The sequence below is a fragment of the Protopterus annectens genome, chromosome 7.part0 (genome assembly GCF_019279795.1).
Source record: "Protopterus annectens isolate FY-2018-M chromosome 7.part0, PAN1.0, whole genome shotgun sequence".
Taxonomy (NCBI): Eukaryota; Metazoa; Chordata; order Ceratodontiformes; family Protopteridae; genus Protopterus; species Protopterus annectens.
This window is the reverse complement of record NC_056739.1, coordinates 1,287,075,431-1,287,101,373: the sequence shown is the minus strand read 5'-3', so window position 1 is coordinate 1,287,101,373 and position 25,943 is coordinate 1,287,075,431. Positions and strand designations below refer to the sequence as shown.

The 25,943-nt window shown below is 43.7% G+C and overlaps 1 protein-coding gene across 1 annotated transcript in view; it reads right to left on the bottom strand.

The window, feature by feature from the left end:
• UBA3 (ubiquitin like modifier activating enzyme 3) overlaps positions 1–25,943 on the bottom strand; it is a gene marked incomplete in the record, with an annotated part of 1,621,434 nt that overhangs the window by 661,440 nt on the left and 934,051 nt on the right. Inside the window, 1 exon segment of the mRNA XM_044077904.1 lies at positions 11,656–11,720. Coding sequence (XP_043933839.1) covers positions 11,656–11,720 — 65 coding nt within the window.

The window sequence follows — 25,943 nt, the reverse complement described above, 5'->3', positions numbered from 1 at the left end:
GTAATCAGTGAAGCCTCTGAAGAAGATTATGAGGGTTCTCGAGATTTAACGAAGGTCATGAATTCTTGTGCATCCTGGACTTCGGATGGAGATATGGAAGCCAAGAGCAGTGGCAAGGCTAAAGTAGGAGTGCATTTTGGTTTAATAGTTCATTTAAATAGTGTGGCCAAGGGATGTGACCATCCGATCTCATCTTTGGTAAGAACCTCAGCACTTAGGGGACACCCAAGGTCTCCCTTCAGAACCATTTCTTGGACATCAGAAACAGATGCCTGCATAGCAGTGTCAGCCCTGAATGGCACGTGAGCAGTGGTAGTAGTCGCTGGATCTCTAGGTTTTTTTTATCTTTTTGCTTTTTTGGGATCACATCAGCAGCCACCGGAGTTAGTGCTGGTGCTGCAAAAGTCGGAAGTTGCAATGCTACGAAGAGGCCGATGAAGAGGACTTTGCATGTGTGTTGCGAGTACTTTGGCCCTATATTTAAGAGTTTTTGCATGAAACTTAGCACAGAGCAGTTAGAGATTGTGTTGAAGCCCCAAGCAAAACAATAAAATGAGTGAAAGTCTATATGGGATTTGGTTCCCACAGACAAAAAGCTATTAACTTTTCAAAAAAGAAATTTCCCCACTGAGGTACTTATCTGCCTGGAAGACTATCTCTGGAAACATTAGCCAATTGACTACAAGCATATAAAATGCACATGAAGCACATCAAACTGTATGGCTAGAATGAACCGAAGATGGCACAAATGGACACCCTTTTTACACAGTCACTGGACATCTGTCAGCTTGGGATGATGCTAAGATTCTGGCAATCAGGCTGGTTGCATGCTTCTTTACAGCAGGAAAACCCAAGGATAAGTACTGCGACACTGATTACGAACATCGCCACCAGCTGCTGCTGTACCACAATCCTGCTGAATTACTGCTTTTGACCCTTTGTTGACATTATGCCATTCAGTGTTTTGGCCATAAAACATTTCACTGCATCGCTATTAGTGGAAAGGGTGGAAAAGCATAAAGAAATATTCTTGTACATAGGAATGAGGCAGAGGGCATCTGTTTTCCATGCCCATCTGCAAGGAGTCCTGAAACAGAATTTATCTAGCTGTCTATTTTGAAGAGAGGCAAACAAATCGACTTGAGTTTCTGTCCACACCTGGATCAATTGCTTATTTAGTTTTTTTAGTAAAGGAGTGAAAAACTGTAAATAAAAAGTATATAGTCAATCTCTTGTAACTACTTCTACACCCTCTACTTTTATACTAACACTTCTTGACACTAATGTTCATAACTAAAACTGTTACTACTCTACATTAGAAAGGGCACATTACCCTACATTTACTCATGCATATCCATGTTTACAGATGTTCCACTAGAAATGCTAGTATATGATGTATTCCATTTTAACATGGTAGTGTGACTGTACGAGTGGAATTGTACTACTGTAAATGTATTCTTTTATTCAATATGCTTTTATGCAATGTAAACCAGTATGGTATGCTCGTTTGTAATTTTCTAACACTGCAATGTCAAGGATGGCACCAACACTTAACTGACGGGTTAATTTACATTGCATCTTTTGGTACACTACAATAAATGGAGCTTTTCTACATGGACCTCCACTGAAAAGGGATTCTATACCTAGTCAAAAAACAAAAAAGAATAAATTATTGGAAACCCCTAGAATGAAGTATATATATATATATATATATATATATATATATATATATATATATGAGGGGGGTCTGATATGGACCTGTTGAGCTTATCTTATTTATGTACCATATCATTGTGGTGCTGTGTATACCTGCAGAGGTCCTGGTGGGCCAGGGATGATTTAAGGCTTTCAAAACTTTGATCACTGCCAACATCACTTGACATTTATGTGCTGCTGTCTGTGCATCTACAGTTATGGACTGAATGGGGTTGGAAGGGAGAGTGGGAGAACTGGATTGCAAGAGATATGGTGTATCCACCAAAGAATCTCCCTTTTTACAAATCCCAAAATTGGGATCAGAAAATACAAATGGTGTATATACTCAATCCAGAATGATCCAAGATACCACTGTATTTTCCTCGGAGTTTGGACAGGGAAGCATACGAATCTTAGAGGCATTGTATCCCAAAGCTCTGAAAAACTCCCTTACAAGTGGCTTTAATTGGGGAAGCTCTGAAAGAACTGCTGAAACATCTCTACTTTGTTTGGAGGAAGAAAAATTCATCTCACAGCAGAATGTAACAGACATCCCAGGAATACAATTCTGTAGGAAGGGATGAGAGATTTCTGAAGGTTTGTTTGAAAACCAGACTAGGTACTGGATTCTAGACAGTTTGTAAAGACTCTTGATAACTGGGGTGAGGGGAGTCTGCCAAGGTAAGAATCATTCAAATATGGAAAGATGTGAATGCTTTGAAGCCAGCAATTAGCAAATACCTAAGCAAGAGACTAGGTGAATATCCCTGGTGGTGTGAAAAGTCCAAAGAGTTAGACTGAGAACTGATGACGTAAACCAGACAAACTTTAAACACCTGAACTTTTCATCAGTGGAAATGTGATAAGCATTCTTTAAATCTATCTTTATACTAAAGGCTAGTCTACATAAGAAACCTTGTAAAATGGTGAATGTTCTACATCACAGCAGCATGCATTCTAGGCAAGTACATAAGAATGTGCACAAGAATGTTTTGAAGGGGCAATTCTATAGGGTGGCCAGATTGATTGGGGAGGATGAAAGTATGATGCTGGCTTTTGATGAATTGGAAGATGAGTTTTTGTACAGTGGCTATTCTGAGAAAGAGATTGCTAGTGCTCATGATGATGTTTTGGGCCACAGAAATGATTTAGCGAGACCTTATTTTTCTGAGCAAGGTAAGTCTTACCTGGTCTTAACAGATCAAATGTTTTAAGAATAAGCATTACTTATTTGAATGAGGTGTACTTAATATGCGATATCAGGATGAAATGGTGCATTTTAACAAATGAGAGATACAAGGAACTTTTAGGTGAAATGCCACACTTTTGTTTTAAGAATAATCACTCTAAAGAGAATGTTATGTTATAAACTGTTTGGAAAGGGTGTAAAGAAATCTGAAATAATAGGGACTTTTCCATGCAAATTATGCAATATGTGTAAATTTATAAATAACAATAGCATCTTTATACATTCTATAATGAAACACTGTTATAGATTCAATTTTTATGCTGACTTTGAGCAGTAATGATCTGTTTAGCAGTACATAAGTTGTGTGGAAGTTTTTATGTTGGCAAAACGAATCGCACATTTAAGAGATCATATTTGAGAGCATATCTATGATGTCAGGAGGCATGATTCTAAGAATGCTCTCTCTAAACATGTTTTAGTGACTAGTAACAAACATATTTTTGAATTCTTAGTTCTTGAACTATTTGATTTGAATATTAGAGGTAGTAACATTAGAACCAGAACTGAAAGTTTAGACCTTAAATGAATCTTGGAACTGCAGGCTGACAGGGGCACGGGACTAAATGAGTCTTTGCCTTTAAAGCTGGTCTTAAGATCACGTGCTTTGACCCGTTGAATATGAAACTTAGTATTTAAGTAGCTCTGCAACTGTTACAACGTGGTCAGATGAAGCATCTAGTTGTTAGCATGAAAGCGCTAAACTTGTTTTATTTTGTCTTGAATAACTTGATTTTATGCCTCTGCCTTGTCAGCTGGTTGTTCGTTTTTATTTATTTGCCCATCTTTGAAGGATCACTAGCCGACCTTGACCAACAAATACCATGGGATCCGCTAAAGGAATACTCTTTTGCAGAAAAAAAAGCTCTGCAGCTTCTTGCTCTCCACTTGTTTTTATATGGAGTGCTGCCTGAGCTCCTGACAATGACAGAACATAGAAGGCACCCTTTAGTTTTTTACACTGGCCAGTCACTGGTGGGGTAGAACCCATTTAGTTTAGGCTACTGTAATAATGATATATGCATTAAACACTGGCAGAGTCTCAAAATGGCATGTGTGAAGATTTAAGAACAGTTAAGCAGCAGAGACAGGTATGAAAATAAAACACATAAGGAAGGCTATTGGTAGAATTCAGAAGTGATTTAAAGTCCCAGAAACACTGACAAAAATACAGCAGGTTATATACAAGGACCTGATGACACAAGTATGAACAGTGCTCAGACTCTCAGAGGGGTTTCTCCAAGGTCATGGATACGCAGCAGATTTCATCAGATCACAGCCTACTGCTTTTCATACTGGTGAAAGTTCAACAAAGCTGATATATGCAGATGATCTGGCATTACAAGTAGACTCTGAAGAAACTCTTCAGCAAGTCATAAGGGAACGGAATACAAAACTGAAGGCACAATGGATCAAACTGAATGCACATAAGATAGTAGCAATGGCAACAAATAGGGAGATTAGACAAAGCTGCAAATTAAGACAGAACAGCAAATAGTGGAACAGGGTAAGAGCTTTAGGTACCTGGGAGAGGCGATTATGAAAAACGTACATCTGAATGAGGAGGTCAAAACTAAAATCAGAGCTGATGCAGCCAAATGACAGTGTCAGGAGTAGTGTGTTACTGAAGAATGCCAAAGAAACTGAAAAGTAAGGTGTACAACACAGACGTGCAACCAGTACTACTGCATGGTACAGATATCTGGACAATGAAGGCAGAAACGCTGAAGAAGCTTTAGGTGATAGAGATGAAGCATCTGAGACAGGTGCTAGGATGCATGCACTAAGATGAAATGAAGACATCAGAGCAGAAGTCAAAGTAGCTCTAACAGAGAAGGTCAGAGAGAACAGTGGTTTGGTCACTTGTGCAAGAAAGCAGAAAGTGATCTGGTGAAGATGATTTGGAATAAACGGAAAGAAAGCAAGATGAAACAAGGACATCCAGCAAAGAGATGGGTGAACTGCATAGCAGAAGACCTACAACAGTCACGCATAACTGTTAAACCTAAAAGTGGAATTGAATCGAGAGATATGGACACAGTTGATACAACAACTGACCCCATGTAGAAAAATGGGGAAAAAGGAGCTGATAATGATTACCCATAACAAAATGCCTCATTTTGCTAATTGAGTAGAAGCGTACAAGATAAAAGGTGATCTAAATAGACATTTAACAACAATGAAAAACAGCTGTTATCAATATATCAGAATGTAAGACAACTGATATTGTAAAATATTTTTGCTACTTTTCAGTTTATAACTTCTGTTGGTTATTATATTTGAATATAATTTATTACTTATAAAAACAATAAGTTTTACCAACTTGTGCATGACTATTAGAAAAAACAGAATTCTAGATGCACTTCTTAATGGAGACAGAAGGTGGACAGGATCACCAAAGTGAGGGAGTTTGTGAAACAAAATGCTGCAGTGTATACACCCTAAAAGAAGCAATGTTACAACAGTTAAAATTGTAATACACCTACTATCTGCAGTTAAGTAGGCCATACATGGAGGGTGACACCCACAGAAAGACATCCGAAGGATGAGAATGAAAAAGAAAAGATATGGCCAAAAAATAGAACACACTCTCCTCACTAAAGACTGGGAGACATGGTGATGGAAGAGTATGATATGGGTGCACACCACCACATCAGAGATGCAAAAGGGTTCTGCTGAAAGTACAATTGTATACACTTACCATAAATGTAGATGTTCGAGAGTATTCACTGTTGCAGTCATTACATTTGGGTAATCTGCTGGCAAGTTGCCCTCAGTCAGCCTGAATTCCAAAGTCGTAGGTCCTGCGTCAGTTGCTGTCTCCTCTTCCATGACGTCAGGTCTATAAAACAAGCAGCCAACGCCATTTTCTTTAGTTTTTCTTGCCCAAGATGTCAGGTGCCCCCAAAAAGGTAGCAAAAAAAAATATATATATATACATGCATCAATATAAACTTTACCTTCATCTACAAGCAAATACACCACATAGGTTGCAGAAGACAGAGAAGGAAAGATAAACTCCAGAATGAAAGGGGGATGGCGGGCGGGTAACCTGGACTGCAACAGTGAATACACTCGAACATCTACATTTATATTAAGTGTACACAACTGTACTTTGTTCTTCGTGTTTCACTGTTGCAGTCATTACATTTGGGAAGAATCCCAAAGCTATGGTTGGGAGGTTGGAGCTAAACAGCATTAGGTGTGGCTATAAGGCCCTATCGAACTACAGCGGCAAAGCCTGCCCTGGACTTAGAGAGGCAAATGATAATGCTTTGTAAAGGTGTGGACCGAACTCCAAGTAGCAGTCTCTAGAATGTCTTTGGTTGGTACTCCTCTGAGAAAGGCTGCTGAAGTAGCTGCAGCTCTGGTGGAATGAGACCTAATGCCCTTGGGCAAATGTTTACCATGGTGTAAGTAGCAGAAATTAATGCAGTGGCTTATCCACTTTGAAATAGTCTGCTTTGAAATAACCTTTCCTTTTGATCCTGCAGCATATGTCACTAGTAATTGCTCAGTTTTTCTTAGAGCTTTAGTCCTGCTCAAGTAGAATCTTAGCTGTCTGTGTACATCCAAGGAATGCAGAACCCCCCCCGTTCTGCAGATTTGGATAAAAGTTTGGCAGATGAATAGCTTGGTTAAGAGCCACACTGGAAACCATCTTGGGCATAAATGTTGGATTTGTCCTCAGAGACACCCTGTCTGGGTAAAATATGATAAAAGGCTTCACAGCCATGAGGGCCTGTAAGCTCTGAGACTCTTCTTGCTGAAGTAATTGGTGGTAGTAGAGCTGTTTTCCATGATAGAAACTTTATATCAGCAGTAGCAGCTGGTTCAAATGGAGGCAGGGTGAGCTTTTCCAACACATAATTGAGATCCCATGCAGGTATTTGTGATCTTCTAGGAGGCCTTAAATTTTTGGCTCCTCTAAGATACTGCTTTAGTAAAGGATGAGAAAAGATTGGTGGATCTGTATTGTAACGAGCCAAAATGGCAGAGGCATGGATTTTAATTGATGAGAAAGATAGGCCTTTGTTAAGCATCTCAGTCAAGTATTGTAATATCCAAGGAATATTTGGTTCTGCTGTATCAGTTTCCTTGTGCTCGATTCCAAGCACAAAATCTCTTCCATTTATCAGCATAAGATTTTCTAGTACTAGGCCTTCTGGCTTCCAAAATGACATCCATCACAGCTTTACTGAGAGGTGTTGTTTGTATTACTACATGATCAGCCATGCTGCCAGGTTCAGTGTCTGGAGTTGATTGTGCAGGATCTGTTTGTTTTGCTGGGACAGTAATTGGGGTCTTTGAGGTAAGGTCCAAGCTGGGTATTGAGACAAGTTCCTTAGAATTGGGTACCAATATTGGCTGGGCCAGTCCGGGGCAATTAGTATCATCTTTGGTTTCTCTTGTCTGACTTTTAGGAGGACCATGGGAAGAAGAGGCAGAGGAGGAAAGGCTAGTCTGTGATAAGTCCTTGTGCAGAATCTTTTCAATTGATAATTTTGAGGGGAGGCAAATAAATCTATGTCTGGGCTCCCCCATTTCTTTATCATGCTGAAGACTTTTCGATCTAGTTTCCACTTGTGAGGATCCATAATGTTTCGGCTTAAATCGTCTGCCAGAGTATTTTGCTTTCCTGGCGGGAATTGAGCTTGAAGATGTAGTTGGTAAGTCAAAGCTGTGTCCCACAGTGCCATGGCTAATCTGCAAAGGGGGTACGAGTGCGTGCCCCCCCTGCTTGTTTATATACCAGATGACCGTGGTGTTGTCAGTCTATCAGTAGTTGTCCTGGATGAAGTAAGTTTTGAACAGCTAGCATCTCTTTCTGGTTGATATGTAGATGCATTTGTTTTTGGGTCCATACGCCCTGAATGCATCTTCCCGCCAAGCTGTGTCCCACAGTGCCATGGCTAATCTGCAAAGGGGGTACGAGTGCGTGCCCCCCCTGCTTGTTTATATACCAAATGACCGTGGTGTTGTCAGTCTATCAGTAGTTGTCCTGGATGAAGTAAGTTTTGAACAGCTAGCATCTCTTTCTGGTTGATATGTAGATGCATTTGTTTTTGGGTCCATACGCCCTGAATGCATCTTCCCGCCATGTGGGCCCCCCCAGGCATAATCTGATGCGTCTGTTAAGGTTTGGCTGGCAGGGGGTAGAATGAAGGCCCGTCCCATGTTTTGGTGACATGCCTTTGCCCACCATAGAAACTCCTGTTGTAGGCAGGGAATGAGAGGAACCATTGCTTCTACATTGTGACAATGCTGACTCCATAAACTTTTTAGGTACCATTGAAGTTTCCTCATATGCAGTCTTTCATATGGAATCAGTAGAATGCAGGATGCCATGAAGCCCAAAGCCTGCATAATTTGTCTTGCAGATAACTGGGTTTTTGCTGCCATCAGTTTGAAGTAAGTAGTCAGTTGCCTTTGCTTGTCTGGCATGAGGTAAGCCATCTGGGCAGTTGTATTCAAGCTTGCACCCAGGAATGCTATCTTTTGAGAGTACACCAGTTGTGATTTCTTTTCGTTTTACTGTGTACCCTAGGCATGTTAGAAGCCTTTTCACAAATGCCAAGTGTTAAAGAAGAATGTCCTTGTTCTCTGCTTGAATGAGACAGTCGTCCAAGTAAGGATATATTTGAATACTTCTTTGTCTGCAAAATACAATTACTGGTGCCAGGCACTTTGTAACGACCATGGGCGCAGTAGATAAGCCAAAGGGCAGTGCAGAGAATTGGTAATGCATTAAGCCAGCCTTGAATCTGAGGTATCTTCTGCACGATTGACTTACTGGGACATGCAGGTATGCCTCTTTTGGGTCTAATGTCACCAGCCAAGCATTCTTGCCCAGCATGGGCAGAAGCTGCTGCAAAGTCAGCATTTTGAATTTTGGAATGTCCAGGTATGTGTTCAAAACCGATAAATCCAGTATTGGCCGCCAGACCTTGTCCTTTCTGGGTACCAAGAACAGTCTCGAGTAAAAACCTTGCCCTTTTTCCTGTTCTGGTACTGGCTGAATAGCCCCCATATCCATGAGGGATGTAACCTGTTTCGGTGCCTCTGCCCATTGATTTTTTGGCAGATCTGGCCAACCGTTTGCCATTGGCAGAGTATGGACATGGAATCTGTATCCCTGTTATACTATGTTTAGCACCCATTTGGCCTGGGTTATTAACTGCTAATTTTGACCAAAAAGTGCTAATTTTCCCCTAAGGGTGCTGCCAAAAGATAACTGCTTGGTGAAGGCAGACGGAAGTCATTGAGACTGTTTTCTGTAGGTTTGCGCTTTATCTCCTCCACATTTGGAGGTAGATGCACCCCATTGCTTTGACATGTATGAATCTTGTGCCTGGTATCTGGAACCCTTAGGGTGTCTGGATTTGCCCCTTTGAGCTCTGTCTTAGACACAGGAAAGGACCAATTTTTTGTAGGTCAGTGTCTACTGAATCTTGGTGGCTGCCCTTGTAAGAAGTCTTTTACAGTTTGCATAGACTTAGCTTTGTCTTCCATTTTCTTTAAAACCCCTTCTGCCTTAATACCAAACAGAGTATCATGTTTGTAAAGGTGCATCTAGTAATTTAGCTTTAACATGATCAGGCAAATTTTGTTCCTTTAGCCAGACATGCCTCCTAATAACAGATCCAGTAAATGCGGCCCTGCAGGAGGCCTCTAAAGAATCAAAACCACATTGCAAAGTATGCTTTCCAACCTGTTCAGCTACATGCAATAATTCCTGCAATTCTTTATTTTCTGCACATTCAGAAATCATCATAATTTTCTGTTTCAGCAATCCCATCAATTTTTGTTGATACTTGAGCATATGAAACTGGCAGTTTAAGGCCGTAATTGCCAAAGTTGCAGATGTATAAACCTTTTTCCCCATCTATCCAGTGCCCTTGAATCTCTGTCAGATTTTTTGCTGTTGAGGCCTTAACTCCCTTTGGACCCTGTGAAATAGTTTAAGGATCAGCAGCAGGGTTTCTAAATAAAAATTTGTGAGAGTCAGGGACCCCGTAATATCGGTCAGGCTTGCTGGGAGCCAGAGGTAAGGAGTCAGGGGTCAAGCTTGACTCCAAAAACACATCATCCACAATGTCTAAAACAGGGGGTATGGCTAAAGGCCTGTGCTGAGGGAGAAGAAGGAAATCCCCTGAGCCTCCTTTTTTGATTCTGGGAAATCTTGACTCTGCTAGTGAAAATGCTCCCTCAAAGTATGCAAGGGTTCTCCAAATGAATAATCCTCAGGAGGTGATGCAGATGGTATGGACTCCTCTGCATCAGAATCCTCATAGGGAGGTATAGATCATTCCTGATCAGAAGAGGAATCAGAAGAAACAGAAACCTGATCTGAAGATTCATAATCAGTGTCTTGCTTAGGCCTCTTATCTGAAGGGGGATGGGAACCCCTGATCAAGGTAATAAGGTCTTCAGCCATTTTGATCATCTGTTTTTTAGGTATAGAGGCCTGTGCATGTGGTTCATGCGTTGGTTTTTTAGTTTTAGAAGTTGCTTTTGTCTTTGGTTTTGCAGCTGTCGTCGGTTAGATATAAAAATGTTGAGGCCTGAATACACCCTCAGTAGCCGGTGCCTGCTCAGTGGCTCTTGACCCATCAGAGGGAGATACATCCGTGGGTCCAATACTTTGAGTATCTCGCGGCATGCGGGACTCCACATGGGTGTCTGTAGGGGCCTGCGACTTGAAAGTATCAGGTATCAGGGGCTGCGAAAGAGCCTGAGTACTGGCAAACCGTCGACTGGCTTAGGAGAAGCTTCGTCGTTTTGGACCTCGACGGGTTGTCGCTGACTTTTTCCTTACGGTTTTGTGAATTCCGTTAGTCCGATTGCTAACCGACGACATTTCAGGATAGTTCAATCTTGAACCAAAGTATTTAGAAGCAAAAATATACCGACGCTTAATAGTGCATTTGTTAAATTTAGTACAAAACCGACAGCAAGGCACATTGTGATCAGGGCCTAGGCAAGGAATACAGTATAAATGGAAATCCTTATTAGGTATTTGCTTCCCACAAGTAATACAATTATTAACTTTTTCTGACATCAGTATGGAGCAAGAAAAAGTTTCCCCAACGGGATACTTAGCTTTAGTGAAGACTTCGGTTCTGAAACTCAAACTCGACTATTTCAGGAGTTGGCCGACCGGCATTTGCGAAATGCTTCTGCTTCGGGCACCGCGCGGCAAGAAAGACTAAAGAAAATGGCGTCGGCTGCTTGTTTTATACCCCTGACGACCTGACTTCATGGAAGAGGAGACAGCAACCAACACAGGATCCAAGACTTTGGAATTCAGGCCGACTGAGGGCAACCTGCAAGCAGATTACCCAAATGTAATGACTGCAACAGTGAAACACGAAGATCATCAGGAACAGAGGTGGACATCCACAGGAAGCGCAGTGTATGAGCTATTTCCTGTGAAAGTACTTCTTCACAGATAAGGCTGTGGATCCATGGAACTGAATCACAGAATAGATGGTGACGAGAGTCTGCATTTGAAAGGGTATGGGGATAAGTGGTGAAAAGAGAGGCAGAGAAGGGAGAAGTAGACTATTAAATGCACCTAAATGGCGGCATATATACACTTTCGCTCTCCTTCACTGTCAAGCTAACTAATGTAGTGTAATGAAATAGCAACATATGACTTAACAGTGCAAGGTAAATTGGCACAGATATTTATAACAAAACAAAATCCTCACCAACATGCCATTAATCCATCGTCTTGCAATTATAGAATCTAATCCACACACGATGATGTGAAATTCTGAAAGAAAAAGGAAAATGCTTAATAAACCAAGTCAGTGGCTTTCAACTTTGAATTTAAATTAAAAGCTGTGTACTCACCATAACTAGGCATCTGCATTGTCCATTTTCATTCTTTCTCAACGTATGGGCTCAGATCTGGCTCAGCTGCATATTCCCGACTTCAGATCCAACTCTTGAGCTCCTCCCTCTATCTCTAATGCCCTATTCCATTCCTCATTAACTCAAATCAAGTTTGTTGCCATATATCTGTATAGTTAAACAGAGAGGTATACCTGACTGAGAAATGAAGGGCTTGAACCCATAAATTACAGTTGTGTACACTTACCATAAATGTAGATGTTAGAGTGTATTCACTGTTGCAGTCCTAACCAATGGGTTATCCAGATCCCGGTAGCCCTCGATCGGCAAGAATACCAAAGGTAAATAAAAAGGACGTCGGCTGTCGGTTGCAAATGACGTCAGGGCATCCGATACAAGAGGAGGCAGCCAACGTCACTTCCTCAGCCTTTCTTGCCATAACAGTCAGAGGCCCCCAGAAAACAAGGCTTAAACAAATTTAGCCTGTACCTTAGGAAGAGAGAAAAAAAGGGGGAAGGAGGGAGGGAAAGCAGGATTGCAACAGTGAATACACGCGCACATCTACATTTATGGTAAGTGTACACAACTGTACTATGTTCATTGTGTTTCACTGTTACAGTCCTAACCTATGGGTTGATTACCAAAGCCCAGAGAAGGGGGAGGAGGAACCAACTGAATCACGGATTGGAGATAATGCCCTGCAAACCAGCAGTGGCAAACCCTGCCCAGACCCTTGAAAACAAAGGCAAATTATAATGCTTTGTGAAAGTGTGAATAGAAGACCATGTGGCAGCCTCCAAAATGTCTTTAGTAGGGACACCCCTTAAAAAGGCTGCAGAAGTGGAAGCTGCTCTAACTGAGTGGTTCCTAACCCCTTGAGGAGGAACCTCGCCAAGAAAGGAATAACAAAGTAATACAATGTGCAATCCATTTAGAAATGGTTTGCTTAGAAATAGCCTTGGCCTGGGCTCCAGGGGCAAAACTGACAAATAACTGTGCTGATTTCCGAAGGTTTTTAGTCCTGGCCAGGTAAAACCTGAGCTGTCCATGCACATCAAGAGAGTGTAGGATTCTCTCACCTCTATTACAAGGATTAGGAAAGAAGGTAGGAAGTTGTATGGACTGATTAAGAGTCAGACTAGAAACCGCCTTAGGCATAAAAGAGGGGATCGTTCTCAGAGAGACCCTGTCTGCATGGAAAATAAGAAAAGGCTCCACAGCCATCAAAGCATGCAGCTCTGACACCCTCCTTGCTGAAGTTATAGCCAAGAGGAAGGCAGTCTTCCACGAGAGAAACTTTAAAGAGCCCAGGCTGGAGTAGGCGCACTTCTGGGAGGTTTTAGGTTGCAAGCACCTCTGAGAAACATTTTCATTAGGGGATGAGAGAAAATGGGTTGTTCAAAAGAACAATGAGCAGAAACGGCTGAGGCATGGATCTTGACAGAGGAAAAAAGAGACCACTCTGAAGCAAATCAGCCAGGTATTCCAGGATAAAAGGAAGGGTAGGTTGAGGAGAAGATTCCCCTCTAGCCTGCATCCAATGAGAGAATCTTTCCTATTTGCCAGCATGAGACTTTCTAGTGCTAGGCCTCCTGGCCTTCCTTCAGCACGTTAACCACCTGCTGGGAAAGGGAAGAAGAAAAGGATGGAGTCATACAATGAGCCATGCTGCCAAATGGAGAGACTGAAGATGAGGATGTAGAATGTTTCCACTTCCTGAACCAAAAAATCTGGCTTCAGAGGAAGATGCCAAGGAGGAAATTGGGAGAGACTGCGAAGCAGTGGATACCAATGCTGCCTGGGCCAAACCAGAGCTATGAGAACAGTCCTTGGTCGTTCGTCCCTGATCTTCAATAATACTCTGGGAAGAAGAGGGAAGGCATAAACTGACAGCGGCGTCCAAGGGAAGGACAGAGCATCCACTTTCTAGGCTCTGTTGTGATGCTGTCCGGTGCAAAAAAGACATAGAAGATAGTTGTCTGGAGTGACGAAAATATCCACTTGAGGAGTGCCCCAATGCTGAATGATGCTGTAAAAAACTGTTCTGTTCAGCTGCCACTCGTGAGGATCCAGGGTCTGTCTGCTCAACTGGAGACGCCCTGGAAGAAACTGAGCTAGGAGATGCAGGTCCAGGGATGCTGCTACGGACCAAAGACTCATGCTCTGTCTGCATAGGAGGCAAGAATGAGTCCCTCCCTGCTTGTTGATGTACATGATTGTGGTGCTGTTTGTCCTGACAAGCAGGGTCCCTGGAGAAAGAAGATGCTTGAACGCTAGTAAGGCCTGCTGAACTGCCATCAACTCCTTTAAATTTATGTGCAGGTGCATCTGCTGGGCATTCCAACGTCCCTGTATGCATCTGCCATCCAGGTGAGCTTCCCAGGCGTAGTCAGATGAGTCTGTGGTAAGAACTTGAGTTGCCCGGGGTGGGCAAAAAGGCATGCCTTTGTTCTGTAGACAGGCTGTTGCCCACCAAAGAAACTCTGTCTGCAGACATGGAAGCAGAGGAATCATCACATCCAGGTCCTGTGTGTGTTGACACCAAGTGTTCTTGAGGTACCATTGCAATTTCCTCATATGCAGTTTTGCATATGGAATCATGAGAATGCAAGAAGCCATGAATCCCAGAGCTTGCAGGTATTTCTTTGCAGGGAGCTGGGACAAGCTTGCCAAGTCCTTGAAGCAAATTGAAAGAGTTATCTACTTCTCCTGGGTGAGATATCATCTGGGCGGCTGTGTTCAGATTTGCTCCCAGGAATGTAATCTCTTTGGATGGCAACATTTTCGATTTTTCCACGTTGAGTGTGCAACCCAGGGAAGAAAGAAGAGTCTTCACAAATTCCAGACCCTTTAGCAGCTGTTCCTGAAAATTTGCTTGAATTAGACAGTTGTCCAAATATGAATAAATCTGAATTTTCTTTTGCCTGCAAAAAGCAATGACTGGAGCCAGGCACTTTGTGAAAACTCTGGGAGCAGTAGATAAGCCAAAGGGCAGCGCAGAGAATTGATAATGTTGCTTGCCTACTCTAAAATGAAGGAATTGCTTGCAACTTTCCCTGACAGGGATGTGCAGATAAGCTTCTTTGAGATCCAATGTTACCAGCAAGGAATCCTTTTCTAACACTGGCAGTAACTGATGCAGAGTGAGAATTTTGAACTTTGGAATTATCAAAAAAGTGTTCAGGATGGACAGATCCAGGATAGGATGCCAGGTGCCTTTTTTTGGAACTAGGAAAAGTCTGGAATAGAATCCCTGGCCTACCTGCTGAGCAGTAACTGATTCTATTGTTCCCAGATGTAACAGACAAAATTTGGTTTTCTTCTTCTGTCCTTTGGTTTGGAGGAGCATCCGGGAATCCTTTGGGTACTGGAAAGGTGTGGAAAGAAAACTTGTGCCCTAGGGATACAGTTTTGAGTACCCATTTGTCGTCTGTGATAGTGGCCCAAACATTTGCAAACGGCCAATCTTTCCCCTAAATGGACTCTCCAGGCAGGCAAGCATAGGCAGAACTTGGACAGAGTCGTTGAGAATGTTTAGATTGAGATGCAGGTTTAGAACTTCCCGCCTTGAAAGAGGAAGCCTGCCACCATTTAGATCTTTGAGGGGTAGCCCAGTGTCCCCTAGAAGTTTCTTAACCCTCTAGCCCTAGAACGCCTCTATCTGCTAGTATCAGGGAATGTCCAACTCTTAGAAGGGTAATTCCTGCTAAAGCAAGGAGGCTGAAACTACAGTTTTGTACCTACCATAAATGGAGATGTTCGAGTGCTAATACAGCTGCAGTCATAACAGATGGGTTCTCCTGCCGTCAGGCGGGTCCTCGGTCGGCCGAATTCCAAAGTCTAGGTCCGGCGTCTGTTGTCGTCGCTTCTTCCCTGACGTCAGAGCAACAGGGGTATAAAGGAAAGTACAGTTTTGTACCTACCATAAATGTAGATGTTCGAGTGCTAATACAGCTGCAGTAATCACAGATGGGTTCTCTGCCGTCAGGCGGTCCTTCGGTCGGCCGAATTCCAAAGTCTTGGTCCGGCGTCGGTTGTCGTCGCTTTCTCTTCTGACGTCAGTGAGGCCAGAGTATATAAGACACAGTCGACGCCATGTTCTTCAGTCTTTCTTGCCCCAGATGTCAGGTGCCCCCAGAAGAAAGGCAATACCTAAATAGTGCTTATATACATATACAAGCAATGCAATATAATCCAAAATCAGTGGTAGCAAGCAAATAAAACATAGCCGGATAACCCAGTCAGGTAGTATGAAGAGGTTGCTAGGCCTCATGCCTTTACCAAGTGGGGAAGGAGGGAGGGAAACCTGTACTGCAGCTGTATTAGCACTCGAACATCTACATTTATGGTAGGTACAAAACTGTACTATGTTCATCGTGCATACAGCTGCAGTAATCACAGATGGGTAGAATCCCAAAGCTATGCACTGGGTGGTAGGTACTAGGAGGAACTGGGTTGAGCCAGAATGCCCTGCAAAACAGCAGTGGCAAAGCCTGCTCTTGTTCTGGAATATAAAGGCAGATGGTAGTGTTTTGTGAAGGTATGTACAGAACTCCAAGTGGCTGCCTCCAAAATATCTTTGGTAGGAACTCCTCTGAGGAAGGCTGCAGAGGTAGCTGTGGCCCTGGTGGAGTGTGATCTGATACCTGCAGGAACAGATTTCCCATGATAGGAGTAACAAAACCGTATGCAGTGGCCTATCCACTTTGAAATAGTCTGTTTTGTAACTGGCTTCCCTTGAGCCCCTACAGCATAGGACACAAAGAGTTGTTCTGATTTCCTGAAGGACTTTGTTCTGTCCAAATAATAACGAAGCTGCCTATGGATGTCTAAGGAGTGTAGCAGCCTTTCCCCTTTGTTTTGAGGATTGGGGTAAAAGGTGGGTAGGTGTATGGCTTGATTTAAAGCTACCCTGGATACCACTTTAGGCATAAATGATGGGTTGGTGCAAGGGAAACCCTGTCCTGATGGAAAATGACAAAGGGCTGCACCGCCATGAGGGCCTGAAGTTCAGAAACCCTACGAGCTGAAGTGATGGCCAGAAGGAAGGCCGTCTTCCAGGACAAATATTGCAAATCTGTTGAGGCAGCTGGTTCAAAAGGAGGCAATGTTAATTTTTCTAGTATGTAATTAAGATCCCAGGCTGGTATTGGTTGTTTCCTTGGTGGTCTTATATTCTTAGCCCCTCTGAGGAACTGTCGTAAGAGTGGGTGAGAAAATAAAGGAGGATCCGTGTTGAATTCTGCAGAGATGGCTGAGGCATGGATTTTTATGGAAGAAAAAGAAAGTCCACTGTTCAATAGCTCCGCTAGGTACTGTAATACCTGAGGCAAGTTCAGTTTTCTATGGTCCTGGCCTTTTTTCTCATTCCAAGAGCAAAACTGCTTCCATTTTGCGGAGTAAGCTTTTCTAGTAGATGGCCTTCTGGCCTCCAAAATGGCATCCTGTACCTCCTTGGAGAGTAGGTTCTGTTGTGGTGTTAAGGAATTTTCCATGCCGCGAGATTGAGTGTTTTCAGCTGACTGTGAAGAGTTTTGTAGCTGTGCTGAGTCAGCAGAAGAGGCATTAGAGGCAGGGACCAGGGAGGAGTATGTGTTAGGCTCCTCAGGAGTGGGTACCAGTGTTGCCTTGGCCAATCTGGAGCAATCAGTATCATCTTCGGTTTGTCTGTTCTTGCTTTCAAAAGCACCTTGGGCAGAAGAGGCAGAGGTGGGAATGCGTAAACTGTCCATCTGAATGAAAGGGCATCCACTCTCCAGGCCTTTGGGTGAAAGGTCTTTGAACAAAACTTTTCCAATTGATGATTCCTATGGGAGGCAAAAAGATCTATGTCTGGCCTCCCCCATGCTTGGATTATTTCTGCAAACACCTGAGGATGTAACTTCTGTTCGTATGGATCTGTCATTTTCTGCTTAGATTGTCTGCCAGTGTGTTTTCCAATCCTGGCAAGTACTGTGCTTGAAGTTCGATTTATCTTTCCAGAGCCAAGTTCCAGTTATGGCTAGTCTGCACAAGGGGTATGAATGTGTTCCTCCTTGTTTGTTTATGTACCACATTACCGTGGATTTGTCTGTTCTTATCAGTAACTGTCCTGGATGCAGGAAGTCCTTGGAAAGCTGTAATTGCATTTATTACTGCTAGCATTTCTTTTTGATTGATGTGAAGGTGCTTTTCTTTTTGGGACCATTTGCCCTGAATGCACCTGTTCGTCATGTGCGCCCCCCAGGCATAGTCTGAGGCGTCTGTGGTTATGACTTGTTTTGCTTGAGGCTTGCAGAATGGGAGGCCTTTGTTTGCTTGACATGCTTGGGCCCACCATAGAAATTCATTTTGCAAACATGGAATTATTGGTATTATTGTTTCCAAACTGCGACTGTGTTGAGACCATAGGTTTTTTAGGTACCATTGAAGTTTCCTCATATGCAGCTTTGCAAATGGGGTTAATAGAATGCAAGATGCCATGAATCCCAGAGCCTGCAGGATTTTCCTTGCAGTAAGCCTGGTACTTTTTGCTAGTATTTTGAAGTACTGAGATAGTTGCCCTTGTTTTTCTGGTGTAAGGTAGGCCATCTGGGTGTTTGTGTCCAAGTTGGCACCCAGGAAAGTTATTTTCTGGGATGGTGTTAGCCTTGATTTCTCTTTGTTGATTGTATATCCCAGAGAAAGCAGTAAACGTGTCACATATGCCAGATGTTCCAGAAGTATGTTCTTGCTGTCGGCTTGGATCAGGCAGTCGTCCAGATAAGGGTAAATTTGTATCCCTTGAAGTCTGCAGTAGGCAATCACTGATGCCAGGCACTTTGTGAATACTCTGGGCGCAGTAGATAAGCCAAAGGGCAATGCAGAGAATTGATAGTGGATTGAACCTGCAAGAAATCTGAGGTAACTTCTGCAGCTTTGTCTGATTGGGACATGCAGGTATGCCTCCTTGAGGTCCAATGTTACCAGCCAGAACTCCTTGCCCAGCATGGGAAGAAGCTGCTGTAATGTGAGCATCTTGAATTTTGGTACAATTAGAAATGTGTTTAGGGTGGATAAGTCCAAAATGGGTCTCCAGTCGGTTCCTTTCCTTGGTACCAGGAAAAGTCTTGAATAAAAACCTTGACCTTGTTGGTGAGTAGGTACCTCTTGAATAGCTCGCATGCTCATGAGCTTTGAAATTTGCAGTTGTGCCTCTGCCCTTTGATTTTGTGGCAGGTTTGTCATGCCTCTCATTTTTGGAAGAGTGTGAAATTGAAATTTGTAGCCTCTGTTTATAATGTCCAGGATCCATTTGTCTGTTGTGACAATATGCCAATTGCTTGCAAATAGTGCTAGTTTTCCTCCCAAAGGTGCTGCCAGCTGAGACATGCTTGGCATGGAAATGAGGGAGTCATTGGGTTTGCTTCCTGTATTGTTGTGCACTGTCTTCGCCACCACTTGGTGCTGGAGTTTGCCATTGTCGGCCTCTATATGATCCTTGTGATTGCCCTCTGCCCCTTGTGCGTCTGTATCTACCTCTTTGGTGCTTGTCAGTGGCTGGAAAGGACCAGTTTTTTGAAGGCCAATTTCTGCTAAAACGTGGTGGTTGGACCTGTAAGAAAGCTTTGACAGTTTGCATAGATTTGGCTTTTTCTTCCATTTTCCGTAGTATCTCCTCAGCATTAGTACCAAACAGCACATCCTTTTGTAAAGGAGCATCTAGAAGTTTAGCTTTCACATGATCAGGTAAATTTTGTTCCCTAAGCCAGGCAAGTCTGCGAATGACTGATCCTGTAGCTGCCGCTCTACTTGAGGCCTCTAGGGCATCATAACGACATTGTAAGGTGTGTTTACCCACTTGTTCTGCACTATGCATCATATCCTGTAACTCCTTTAAATCTTGTTGTTCAGGTTGAGACATTTTGTTCCTCAATTGTGATAACAGGAACTGTTGATATTTAAGCATATGAAACTGACAATTTAAAGCCCTCATGGCTAGGGTGGCCGAGGTATATACCTTTTTCCCCCCACCTTTCCAAAGATCTTGATTCCCTTTCTGTAGGAAGTGGATTTTTGGCAGTGGAGGCCTTCAATCCTTTGGGGCCTTGTGAAATGGTTTCAGGGTCAGCATTATGGCTTTTGAAGAGAAATTGGTGAGAGCTGGGTACTCTGTAATACCTATCAGGTTTGACTGGTGCAGGAGGCAGAGAATCCGGGTTAAGACAAGCCTCCGAATAGACATCATCCAGTATGTCCAAAACAGGGGGTACAGCCAGAGGTCTGTGTTGAGGTAACAAAAGAAATTCCCCAAGTCTTTTCTTGGAATCTGAAAAGTCTTGGCCTTCCCAATGGAAGTGTTCCCTGAAGGTGTGTAAGGTTTCCCCAAAGGAAAAATCCTCAGGAGGGGATACAGAGGGAATGGACTGTTCTGCACCCGAATCCTCAAAAGGAGAGTAAGAGTGTTCCTCTGCATCAGAATGTTCTGATAAAATGGATCCCTGATCAGAAGAGGGAGAATCTTCCTCCATTCTGGGTCTCTTGTCTGGAGGGGGTTGAGAACCTCTGATAAGAGTAATTAAATCCTCAGCCATTCTCAGCATCTGTTTTTTAGGCATGGGACCTGGAGATGGCCCCTGTACAACAGGCCTCATGGGCTGCCTGGCTGCTTTGGATTTAGTAAAGGCCTTAATTGAAAAAGAAGATGAGGGCCTAAATACACCATGGGTGGAGGTGGACCTGTCCACATTAGTAGGCTCAACATTAGCAGAGGCTTCGGTTGTAGTCTGGGAAAGGGCCGAGGACCCAGCGGTCTCGGGTACAGAGGACACCTCCAAAGAAGTCTCGTCGGTAGTCAGGGACTGCAAAGGCGTCTCGCTGAGAACCGGACCACGTGTAGCCTGTTTTGGTGTGGTGTCAGCGGGGACCACGTGTAGCCTGTTTTGGCGTGGTGTCGGCGGGGGCCTCGCGTGTCGGTCCTTTTCCTTGTGTTTTTTGGTCAAAACGGTAGTCGGAGTGTCCGACGACATTTTATAATCAAAAGCTTTACCAAAGTAGTGCTGGGCGAACTCCGCCCGACGCTTAATAGTGCGTTTATTGAAGGTAGCGCAAAAGCGACAGCCCGAGACGTCGTGGTCTGGGCCCAAACAAGGTATGCAGCGGGAATGGAAATCCTTATGCGGTATTTGCTTCCCACAAGAAATACAATTATTAACTTTTTCTGACATCGGTCTGAGGCAAGAAAAGTTTCCCCAATGGGGTACTTAGCTTTAATGAAGACTTCGGATTCCAAAATATTCGTAATTCAGGAGCTGGCCGACCGGCACTTGCGAACTGCCTCTGCTTCGGGCACCGCGCGGCAAAAAAGACTGAAGAACATGGCGTCGGCTGTGTCTTATATACTCTGGCCTCACTGACGTCAGAAGAGAAAGCGACGACAACCGACGCCGGACCAAGACTTTGGAATTCGGCCGACCGAGGGACCGCCTGACGGCAGAGAACCCATCTGTGATTACTGCAGCTGTATGCACGATGAACATCCAGCCAACGCCATTTTCTTCAGTTTTTCTTGCCCCAGATGTCAGGTGCCCCCAGAAGGAAGGCAATACATAAATTTGTGTAATAATGCAGTGCAATATAATCAAAATACAGAAGTTGCAAGCAAATACATCATAAATGAATACCCCAATCAAGTAGTATGAGGATGTGTTAGCCTATAGGCCTGTCCCAAGAGGGGAAGGAGGGAGGGAAACCTGGACTGCAGCTGTATTAGCACTCGAACATCTACATTTATGGTAGGTACAAAACTGTACTATGTTCATCGTGCATACAGCTGCAGTCATAACAGATGGGTAGAATCCCAAAGCTAAGAAAGGGGTGGTAGGCACTAGGTGGAACTAGGAGGAGCCAAAATGCCCTGCAAGACTGCAGTGGCAAAGCCTGCTCTAGATGTGGAGTATAATGGTAGGTTGTAGTGCTTGGAGAAGGTACGCACAGAACTCCAAGTGGCTGCTTCCAAAATATCCTTGGTAGGAACTCCTCTGAGGAAAGCTGCATAGGTGGCTGTGGCCCTGGTGGAATGAGTTCTAATGCCTGTAGGTACAGTTTTGCCATGAAAGGAATAGCAAAAAAGTATGCAGTGGGCTATCCATTTTGAGATTGTCTGTTTGGAAATTGGCTTTCCTTGAGCTCCTACCGCATAGGCCACAAAGAGCTGTTCTGATTGTCTGAAAGTGTTTGTTCTGTCCAAATAGTAATGCAGTTGTCTGTGGATGTCCAAGGAATGCAGTAATCTCTCACCTTTGTTTTGAGGATTAGGATAAAAAGTAGGTAAATGTATGGCCTGATTTAAAGCTACCCTGGATACCACTTTAGGCATAAAGGACGGGTTGGTTCGTAAGGAAACTCTGTCCTGATGAAAGATGATAAAAGGCTATACCAGCCATGAGAGCCTGTAGTTCTGAAACTCTACGAGCTGAGGTGATAGCCAGAAGGGAAGTTGTTTTCCAGGACAAATACTGCAAATCTGATGAGGCAGCTGGCTCAAAGGGAGGCAAGGTTAGTTTTTCCAGAACGTAATTAAGATCCCAAGCAGGTTTTGGTTGTTTCCTTGGAGGTCTTAAATTCTTAGCCCCTCTGAGGAACTGTCTTAAGAGAGGGTGAGAGAATAAAGGAGGATCAGTGTTGTATTCTGCAGAAATGGCTGAGGCATGGATTTTGATGGAGGAGAAAGAAAGTCCACTGCTTAGCAGTTCAGCCAAATATTGTAGTATTTGAGGTAAATTCAGTTTTCCAGGGTCCTGGCCCTTTTTCTCATTCCAGACACAAAAATGTTTCCATTTTGCGGAGTAAGCTTTTCTAGTTGATGGCCTTCTGGCCTCCAAAATGACATCCTGCACCTCTCCTTGGAGAGTAGAGCCTGTTGTGATGCTAAGGAATCTTCCATGCGGCCAGATTGAGTGTCTTTAGCTGGCTGTGAAGAGTTTTGAAGCTGTGCTGAGTCAGAAGAAGAGGCATTAGAGGCAGGGTCCATGGTGGTGAATGTGTCAGGCTCCTCAGGAGTGGGTACCAGTATTGCCTTGGCCAGTCCGGAGCAATGAGAATCATCTTTGGTCTGCCTGCTCTGGTCTTCAATAGAACTTTGGGCAGCAGAGGAAGAGGTGGGAAGGCATAAACTGTCATAGATGTCCAACTGAAAGAGAGAGCGTCCACTCTCCAGGCTTTTGGATGGAAGGTCCTTGAGCAGAATTTTGTCAATTGATGATTTTTGTGGGAGGCAAAGAGATCCATGTCTGGCCTTCTCCATTCTTGGATTATCTCTGTAAAAACTTTTGGATGCAATTTCCATTCGTGTGGATCTGTCATATTCCTGCTTAGGTTGTCAGCCAGCGTGTTTTCCTTGCCTGGCAAGCACTGTGCTTGTAGTTCCATTTGTAAGTCCAAGGCCATGTACCAAAGTGACATGGCCAGTCTGCATAGGGGGTAAGAATGTGTTCCTCCCTGTTTGTTTATGTACCACATAACTGTGGTGTTGTCCGTTCTTATCAATAGTTGACCTGGTTGTAGAAGGTCCTTGAAAGCTATAATAGCATTTATTACTGCTAGCATTTCTTTTTGATTGATGTGAAGGTGCTTTTCTTTTTGGGACCATTTGTCCTGAATGCACCGATCTGTCATGTGCGCCCCCCCAGGCGTAGTCAGAGGCGTCTGTTGTGATGACTTGATTTGCTTGAGGCTTGCTGAATGGAAGGCCTGTGTTTGTTTGACATGCTTGTGCCCACCACAGAAATTCCTTTTGCAGACATGGAATTAGTGGTATTATTGTTTCCAAACTGTGGCTGTGCTGAGACCATATGTTTTTCAGGTACCATTGTAGTTTCCTCATATGCAGCTTTGCACATGGGATTAGCAAGATGCAAGATGCCATGAATCCCAGAGCCTGCAGGATTTTCCTTGCAGTCAGCCTGGTGCAATTTGCTAGTGTTCTGAAGTATTGAATTAGATGCCCCTGCTTCTCTGGCGTGAGGTAGGCCATCTGGGTGTTTGTGTCCAAATTGGCACCCAGGAAAATTATCTTCCGAGAGGGTATTAGCTTTGATTTCTTTTTGTTGACTGTGTATCCCAGAGAGTTCAACAACATTATTACATAAGCCAGATGTTTCAGAAGAATGAGCTTGCTGTCCACTTGGATCAGGCAGTCGTCCAAATAGGGGTATACTTGTATCCCTTGAAGTCTGCAGTAGGCAATTACTGATGCCAGGCATTTCGTGAATACTCTGGGAGCAGTAGATAAGCCAAAGGGCAATGCAGAGAATTGATAATGGGTTGAACCTGCAAGAAATCTGAGGTACCTTCTGCAATTTTGTCTAATTGGGACATGCAGGTATGCCTCCTTGAGGTCCAATGTTACCAGCCAAGACTCCTTGCCCAGCATGGGAAGAAGTTGCTGTAGGGTGAGCATCTTGAATTTTGGTACTAGTAGAAATGTGTTGAGGATGGATAGGTCCAAAATAGGTCTCCAATCTTTTCCATTCCTTGGCACCAGAAATAGCCTGGAATAAAAACCTTGACCTTGTTCGTGCATAGGCACCTCTTGAATAGCTTTCATGTTTATGAGATCTGTAATTTGCCTTTGTGCCTCTGCCCTTTGATTTTGTGGCAGGTTTGGCATGCCTCTCATTTTTGGAAGGGTGTGAAAATGGAATTTGTAGCCTCTGTTTATAATGTCCAGGATCCATTTGTCCTTGGTGACAATACGCCAATTTTTTGAAAATAATGCCAGCTTTCCTCCTAAGGGGGCTGCCATCTGAGACTTGGTTGGCATGCAAAGGGGAAAGTCATTGGGTTTGCCTTCTGAAAGATTGCGAGTTATCCTCACCACCTCTTTGTGTAGGAGCTTGCCACTGTCTGTCTCTAAACGATCCTTGGGATTGTCCTCTGCCCCTCGGGCGCCTGTATCTGCCTCTTTGGGCTCTGTCCGTAGCAGGAAAGGACCAGTTTTTGGAAGGCCAATTTCTACTAAAGCGTGGGGGTTGTACCTGTAGAAATTCTTTCACAGTTTGCATTGATTTGGCCTTTTCCTCCATTTTCCTTAACACCTCCTCGGCCTTAGCACCAAATAGTACATCCTTTTGAAGAGGGGCGTCTAGTAATTTAGCTTTGACATGATCAGGTAAGGCTTGTTCCTTGAGCCAGGCATGCCTACGTATGACTGATCCTGTAACGGCAGCTCTACATGAGGCCTCTAGAGCATCAAAACCACATTGTAAGGTATGCTTTCCCACTTGTTCTGCACTATGCATCAAATCCTGCAACTCCTTCAAGTCCGGTTGTTCAGGTTGTGACATTTTACTTTTCAATTGTGATAACAAAAACTGTTGGTATTTTAGCATATGAAACTGACAGTTTAAGGCCCTCATGGATAAGGTAGCAGAGGTATATACCTTTTTTCCCCACCTTTCTAAGGATCTGGAGTCTCTCTCGGAAGGTAATGGATTTTTAGCAATGGAGGCCTTAACTCCCTTGGGGCCCTGTGAGATGGTTTCTGGGTCAGCAGCATGGCTCTTGTATAGAAATTGGTGTGAGTCAGGAACCCTATAGTACCTGTCAGGCTTAACTGGAGCTGGAGGTAGAGAGTCCGGGTTAAGGCAGGCCTCCGAGTAAACATCATCTAGGATGTCCAAGACAGGAGGTATAGCCAGAGGCCTGTGCTGAGGTAGCAAGAGAAATTTCCTGAGCCTTTTCTTGGAATCAGAATAATCTTGGCCTTCACAGTGGAAGTGTTCCCTTAAGGTATGCAAAGTTTCCCCAGATGAGTAATCCTCTGGGGGGGAGACAGAAGGGATGGACTCCTCCGCATCAGAGTCTTCAAAAGGGGAGTAAGAATGTTCCTGATCATCAGAGTGCTCTGAAATAATGGAGCCCTGATCAGAGGAGGAGGAATCTTCCTCCACTCTGGGCCTTTTGTCCGGTGGGGGCTGAGAACCTCTGATAAGAGTAATTAAATCCTCAGCCATTTTAAGCATCTGTTTCTTAGGCATGGGGCCTGGAGATGGGCCCTGTGTAGCTGGTCTCAGAGTGCAAGGTTGCTTTAGACTTTGTGAAAGCCTTGATGGAGAAAGAAGAGGAAGGTCTGTAGACACCTTGAGTGGAGGTGGACCTGTCCAAATTCTGAGTTTCAACGCCA